This window comes from Eriocheir sinensis, chromosome 12 (assembly GCF_024679095.1).
Source record: "Eriocheir sinensis breed Jianghai 21 chromosome 12, ASM2467909v1, whole genome shotgun sequence".
Lineage (NCBI taxonomy): Eukaryota > Metazoa > Arthropoda > Malacostraca > Decapoda > Varunidae > Eriocheir > Eriocheir sinensis.
Window position 1 is genome coordinate 1,771,087 of NC_066520.1, and position 7,500 is coordinate 1,778,586.

Below are 7,500 nucleotides of genomic sequence, written 5' to 3' on the forward strand. Positions count from 1 at the left end.
ATACTTCCTCCTTTTTTTCCTCCACCTTTTCCTCCTCTTAAACCCCGCAGTCCTTCTCCTAAGACGAAAATTTTATTTCCTTTCCCATCCAAGCCTTTCACACTATCACTGGACAAGAGTGACTGGATTATTTTTTGTAAATCTTCATCTGTTGATGCGTCATATTCTTCTGTTCCTGCGGGCACGATCAGTCCTCCTTTTTCGCCTCCTCCTCCTCCTCCTCCTCCTCCTCCTCCTCCTCCTCCTCCTCCTCCTCCTCCTCCTCCTCCTCCTCCTCCTCTTCCTCCTGCTGACGTTCCGCTTTCCTTCACTCTGAAGGTAACTCCAAGGGGACGAAATTTCCCCGTGCCTCCTTCAGCGACTTCAAACTCAGGTCCTTCGTTATTCCTTGTTATCACCTGAGAGCGTCCCTCGCCAATGACTACGAACTGTCCTCTTCCTCCTCTTCCCTTTTCATTTCCACGCTGACCTCTGAAGTGACCAGACTGGAGCTTATCCCCGGTTTGAGTGAACAGAGAAAGTCCAGCAGCTTCTCCTCTCGCTAATCTTCCTCCCCCTGATATTGCTTCCTGAAGATCAGACACTGAACTTTCGACTCCTGATAGCAAACCGCTATGGAAGTGATCGTTTTGTCTTCTTCCTCCTCCTCTTCTTCCTCCTCCTCTTTCTTCTCCATGTAGTGTTTCTCTTCTTTCATTTCCTCTATGCACTCTTTGTAGTCCTCTTACTCCTACTTCATCTTCGTAGAAGACTCTTCCTCCTCCTCTTCCTTCTTCTCTTCCATCTTTGATTATGTACCTGTCTCCTAGCACTCCTTGTCCTCCTTTCAGTATAGATTCTCCTTCTCCTTGATTTGTTCTATGTCCTCGTCCTCCTCCACCTTCATAGAGTGAGACGTCTCCTCTAAATCCATGATGTGTCAGTTCTCCACCACCAATAAAGTCTACTTTATGATTTCTTATTAATCCTTCTCCTCCTCCTTGAATAAAAAAGTCACCTCCTATTCTTCCTCCTCCATGTCCTGTAGAGAATCCCTCTTCTTCGCCTCCACCATGAAGCAAAAAGTCATCTCTTCCTCTATGTTCTCTCCCTGATTCTCCTCTTCTTCCTTGCCCACGGTGATCCTTTCCCTTCCTTCTTTCCTTTCGTGTATGTCTTCCTGCGAATCCAAGTCCGTCAGAACTCTTTCTGTCCTTCTCGTCAGTGAGTGGCCCACCTTGCCCGGGCACGACTACCAAGCCCGAGCTATCATCCCCTGCTATTGCTCCTTCGATCGCATGTAGGCTTCTCTGAATCCCTTCAGAGGTCAGAATTCCATCAGAAAGGAAACCTAGATGAGGAGTTTTTCGATTTTGACTATCTGAGGACTTACCAGACGAGCTTTGGACTCCCTGGTTACTTGAGAAACTGTGCCCAGATGAAGGGAAGTCTTGGGTGCTTGCATGTCCTCCCCTGGCGAATGAGCCTCTTCTGGATGCGTCGCGCTGTGAGTACTGCACTTGGCACCAGATGACGGGGGGGAACAGCACCACTAGCAGCGCCGCGGCACCAGTCACCGCCAGCGACTTCTGGAAGGAAGGAGGTGGTGTGTTCTTGTGTAATGAGGATTGGAGGGAGGAAATGAAAAGGTATGGAAAGTCATGAAGAAGAGAAGGAAATTAAGGAGAGAGAGAGAGAGAGAGAGAGAGAGAGAGAGAGAGAGAGAGAGAGAGAGAGAGAGAGAGAGAGAGAGAGAGAGAGAGAGAGAGAGAGAGAGAGAGAGCGTACGTGTAGGGAATTGGATTGAATGATGTCGAAGATATGGTGAAGGATTTGAGACGGATGAACGTGTTAAAAATAATGGAATATGTCGTGAGAAAGCAGAAGGAAAGGAGAGGACAAAAAAGTATGATAAAAGTAAAGGTAAAGTTAGGGCATCCGCCATAGCTGCGCATTGCCTCGGTGCTAATCTCCGCCTCATTGATCCTTGATCATGTGGTTGGTAAGAAACCATTACTCTGGATACAGTGCCAGTTGGACATCCAGGCTATCACAGTTTATCTTCCCTAGGTCTTCCCAGGTACCCATTCATCGACCATCCCGAAAAGGAGGAGGATCAGCTGAGTGAGCTACTCGTCGACTACCCAGGTCAAGATCTGAACCCGGGGCAGTGGCTAGACACGCTAACCACTGCACCACGGAATGAAATTAGAAGATTGCAAATGAAGGATGGAAAAGGGGGCATTCAAAAACAAAGATTGTTTGATTGCAAGATAGATTAAAGAAGGAAAGGAGGTATGAAGCAAATGAAACGGGGTAAGAATGAAAGGGGAACACAGGAAAAAAAAAGAGACGAGTAAAGAAATATCACTCCTATTCAGACATGGATTTTTTTTTTAACAAAAAAGGAGACAGTTCAAGGGCGTGAAAAAAAAAAAAACTAATGAAAAAAAGCCCGCTACTTACTGCTCCTGAATAGAGTACAAAGGAGTGGCCAAAAAGAGAGGTCAATTTCGGGAGGAGAGGTGTCAAGATACCCTCCTCTTGAAAGAGTTCAAGTCGTAGGCAGGAGGAAATACAGATGAAGGAAGATTGTTCCAGAGTTTACCAGCGTGAGGGATGAAAGAGTGAAGATGCTGGTTAACTCTTGTATAAGGGGTTTGGACAGTAAAGGGATGAGCTTGATTTGAAAGTTGTGTTAGGCGAGGCCGCGAGAGGGGGGGAGGCATGCAGTTAGCAAGTTCAGAAGAGTAGTCAGCGTGAAAATATCGATAGAAGATAGAAAGAGAGGCAACATCGCGACGGAATTTAAGAAGTAGAAGACTATCAGTAAGAGGAGGAGAGCTGATGAGACGAAGAGCCTTAGACTCCACTCTGTCCAATAGAGCTGTGTGAGTGGAGCCCCCCCACACGTGAGATGCATGCTCCATACGGGGGCGGACAAGGCCCCTGTATATGGATAGCAACTGTGCGGGGGAGAAGAACTGGCGGAGACGATACAGAACGCCCAACCTCGAGGAAGCTGATTTAGTGAAAGAGGAGATGTGAGTTTCCAGATAGAATTTTGAGTTAAGGATAGACCGAGGATATTTAGTGTTGAAGAAGGTGACAGCTGAGTTTTGTCGAAGAATAGGGGATAGATGTTTGGAAGATTGTGTCGAGTTGATAGGTGGAGAAATTGAGTTTTTGAGGCAATGAAGGACACAAGGTTCCTTCTACCCCAATCGGAAATGATAGCAGGGTCTGAGGTTAAGCGTTCTGCAGCCTCCAGTCTGGAGTCTTGTAATTCCTGTTGGGATGGTCGTCTATTGAAAGAAATTGAATAATGCAGAGTGGAATCGTCGGCGTATGAGTGGACAGGACAATTTGTTATGGAAAGAAGATCACTGATGAATAATAGGAAGAAAGTGGGTGATAGGACAGAGCTTTGTGGAACACCACTGTTAATAGGTTTAGGGGAAGAACAGTGACCGTCCACCACCACAGAGATAGAACGGCCGGAAAGGAAACTGGAGATAAAGGAACGGGGAGAGGGATAGAATCCGAAAGAGGGCAGTTTAGAAAGCAAAGACTTGTGCCAGACTCTATCGAAGGCTTTCGATATGTCTAGCGCAACAGAAAAAGTTTAACCGAAACGGCTAAGAAAGGATGACCAAGAGTCAGTTAAGAGAGCAAGAAGATCGGCAGTAGAACGCCCCTTGCGGAATCCATATTGGCGATCAGATAAAAGGTTAGAAGTGGGAAGGTGCTTTTGAATCTTTCGCGGTTAAGGATTGATTCAAAAGCCTTAAATAGACAGGAAAGTAAAGCTATAGGGAGGTAGTTTGAGGGATTGGAACGGTCACCCTTCTTAGCCATAGGCTGTACTAAGGCGTACTTCCAGCAGGAAGGAAAGGTAGATGCTGATAGGCAGAGACGAAAGAGTTTGACCAGGCAGGGTGGATGACATTGCCATGTCAAACATTTCATCACAGTATCACCAATCGCAGTCACAACATTCAATTTCACTGCCACCATCACAACTGGTATAACATCACGTTACCAAATCCTCCACTATCCAATCACCACACGTTGCTGTAGTCTGACATGTATCATCATCACCATCATCATCTAAACAACAATTATATCAGCGACTGCAGTCACTCCACCTCCGTGGAGTAGTGGTCAGCGTGCCTGGCTATGACTCCGCGGGCCCGGGTTCGAATTCCGGCCCGGGCAGTCGGCGTCCAGCTCACCCAGCAGCTGTTCATCCTTCCTATCGGACTGATCGATTCATGGGTACCTGGGGAAACCTGAGAAAGGTGAACTGTAGCCATCCCAGATTTAACATTGGGCCGTGTCCCGAGGTAATGAGTTCTTACCTAATACAGGCTCAAAGGTGCAACGGTTCGGATATGAGCACCATAGCCACGCGCAGGTATAGCGTATGCACCCACCTTTGCCTACTTTACCAGGATAAAATCCTTTCACAACGTCTTCCACCTCTTTCTATCTCATGTTAGGATTTCCTTCCTGCTCCGACAAATATTACAATATCATCTCTATACGTGTTTTCTTCTGGCTGCCATGACTTCCGCAATTTCTGAGTTGCCACTTTCTTCCTTTGGTTATCTCTGTTATCTGTTCTGCGCATGATATGACCTGCCCAAGGCCTATTTCTTTTAACAAATAAATGAATTAAGCTTTTACCTGTTCCCTAATCCAAGATGCTCGTTTTCCATCTCAGCCTGTTATACCAAAACAGTTTTCTCTCTACAATCACAATCATCGTATTTTCACATCAACATCGACATCCTGCCACCATCACCACAATTACCGATTGCATACCATCACCCAACTCACTGTCGCTGTTACTTCAATCCCCACCATGACGCAAACAATGACATACAAAAAATAACACAAGAAAAAAGAAAACGAAAGCAACAACATCTAGAGGATATACCCCAAAAAACTAAAATACTTTGAGACAAACAGTAAGGAACGCCATTAAGCCCTAAACCACCTTACCTTCCATGATGAAGAAACTAAGGTAAACATGGAGAGAGTGTAAAAGAGTATTAAAGAAAACATTCACGGAGGAAGGTTACACAAATGCTTACCATATCGTGGCAATGTTGCGACTGGCTGGCATTACATCCACCCAGCTAACTTTTATACCTCACCCTACTGCCTCCACTTCCTCTTTTCCTCTCTCCCACCTCTTTCCTCCCTCCCTCTCTCCCTCACAACCGCCTCCGTGCTGATGCCAAGTGCAAGGAAAATCTTAACTTGCCAGAGCAGTTTGCGATTTTTTTTCATTTTAATGATTATCATATATTTTTTTATCTTTCATCTTTCTCTTTCTCTTTCACTTTCTGTGTATGATCACAAAAGAAATATAATTTAGTTATTTTCATGACTTTTTTGCCAAATATGAATAATTCGCATGCTTCAAAAATATCTATGTATCTAAAGTTTTGAGTGTGTGTGTGTGTGTGTGTGTGTGTGTGTGTGTGTGTGTGTGTGTGTGTGTGTGTGTGTGTGTTTGTGTGTGTGTGTGTGTGTGTGTGTGTGTGTGTGTGTGTGTGTGTGTGTGTGTGTGTGTGTGTGTGTGTGTGTGTGTGTGTGTGTGTGTGTGTGTGTGTGTGTGTGTGTGTGTATGTGTGTGTGTGATGATCGAAAGTAAGTGTGAAAGTCAGGGAAAGTGTAAGTGCAGCGTCGATCTGGCAGAGGGTATGACCCTCAGAGAGTGTCTGTGTGTGTGTGTGTGTGTGTGTGTGCTTCTTTGTTTCTTTGCTTCTGTTTGTTTTTGTTTGTGTGTATGTATGAATGTGTCTGTCTATCATTCTGTCTGTTTGTCTGTCTGTCAATTTTTTGTGTGTGTTTGTTGCTTTCTTTGTTTGGGTGTGTGAATATTTCTTTCTTTATAAGAGTGAATGTGTACGTCTGTACGTGTGTGTGTGTGTGTGTGTGTGTGTGTGTGTGTGTGTGTGTGTGTGTGCCAGGGGGTCAATCTGTATGGTTCTGTCTGTATGTTAGTCTATGATAAAAGTAATACTACTACTACTACGAAAATAATGGCAGAAATAATAATAATAATAATAAAAATAAAAATAATAATAATAAAAATAATAATAATAAAAATAAAAATAATAAAAATAATAATAATAAAAATAAAAATTATAAAAAATAATAAAAATAAAAATAATAAAAATAAAAATAATAAAAATAAAAATAATAAAAATATTATAAATATTATTATTATTATAAATATTAATATTATTATTATATAATATTAATATTTATAATATTATAAATATTAATATTATTATTATATAATATTAATATTTATAATATTATAAATATTAATATTATTATTATATAATATTAATATTTATAAATATTAATATTATTATTATATAATATTAATATTTATAATATTATAATATTATATAATATTATTATATAATATTAATATTTATAAATATTAACATTTATAATATTAATATTATAAATATTGACATTTATAATATTAATATTATAAATATTAACATTTATAATATTAATATTATAAATATTAACATTTATAATATTAATATTATAAATATTAACATTTATAATATTCATATTATAAATATTAACATTTATAATATTAATATTATAAATATTAACATTTATAATATTAATATTATAAATATTAACATTTATAATATTAATATTATAAATATTAACATTTATAATATTAATATTATAAATATTAACATTTATAATATTAATATTATAAATATTAACATTTATAATATTAATATAAATATTAACATTTATAATATTAATATTATAAATATTAACATTTATAATATTAATATTATAAATATTAACATTTATAATATTAATATTATAAATATTAACATTTATAATATTAATATTATAAATATTAACATTTATAATAATATTAACATTTATAATATTAATATTATAAATATTATTAATAAAATAAATATTAATACATTAATATAAATATTAACATTTATAATATTAATATTAACATTTATAATATTAATATTAACATTTATAATATTAATATTATAAATATTAATATTATTATTATAAATATTAACATTAATATTATAAAGATTAACCTTAATATTATAAATATTAACATTAATATTATAATAATTAACATTTATAATATTAATATTAACATTTATAATATTAATATTAACATTATAATATTAATATTAACATTTATAATATTGTATAAATATTAGTATTAATATAAACATTAATATTATAAATATTAACATTTATAATATTAATATTATAATTATTAACATTTATAATATTAATATTATAAATATTAACATTTATAATATTAATAACATATATAATATTAATGTTATAAATATTAATATTAATATTATAAATATTAATATTAATATTATAAATATACTAACATTAATATTATAAATATTAACATTACACTATAATATTAACATTTATAATATTAATATTATAAATATTAATATTAATATTATAAATATT

General features: G+C 37.0%; 1 protein-coding gene across 1 annotated transcript in view; it reads right to left on the minus strand.

The window, feature by feature from the left end:
* Positions 1-5,134, minus strand: part of LOC126997295 (WAG22 antigen-like) — a 6,853-nt gene extending 1,719 nt beyond the window's left edge. Inside the window, exons 1-2 of the mRNA XM_050858295.1 lie at positions 5,079-5,134; positions 1-1,568 (exon numbers count right to left, since the gene is read on the minus strand). The exon at positions 1-1,568 is cut by the window's left edge and continues 1,719 nt beyond it. Coding sequence (XP_050714252.1) covers positions 1-1,568; positions 5,079-5,081 — 1,571 coding nt within the window. The 5' untranslated portion in view covers positions 5,082-5,134. The remainder of the gene's footprint in view (positions 1,569-5,078) is intronic.
* Between the last annotated feature and the right edge of the window lie 2,366 nt (positions 5,135-7,500).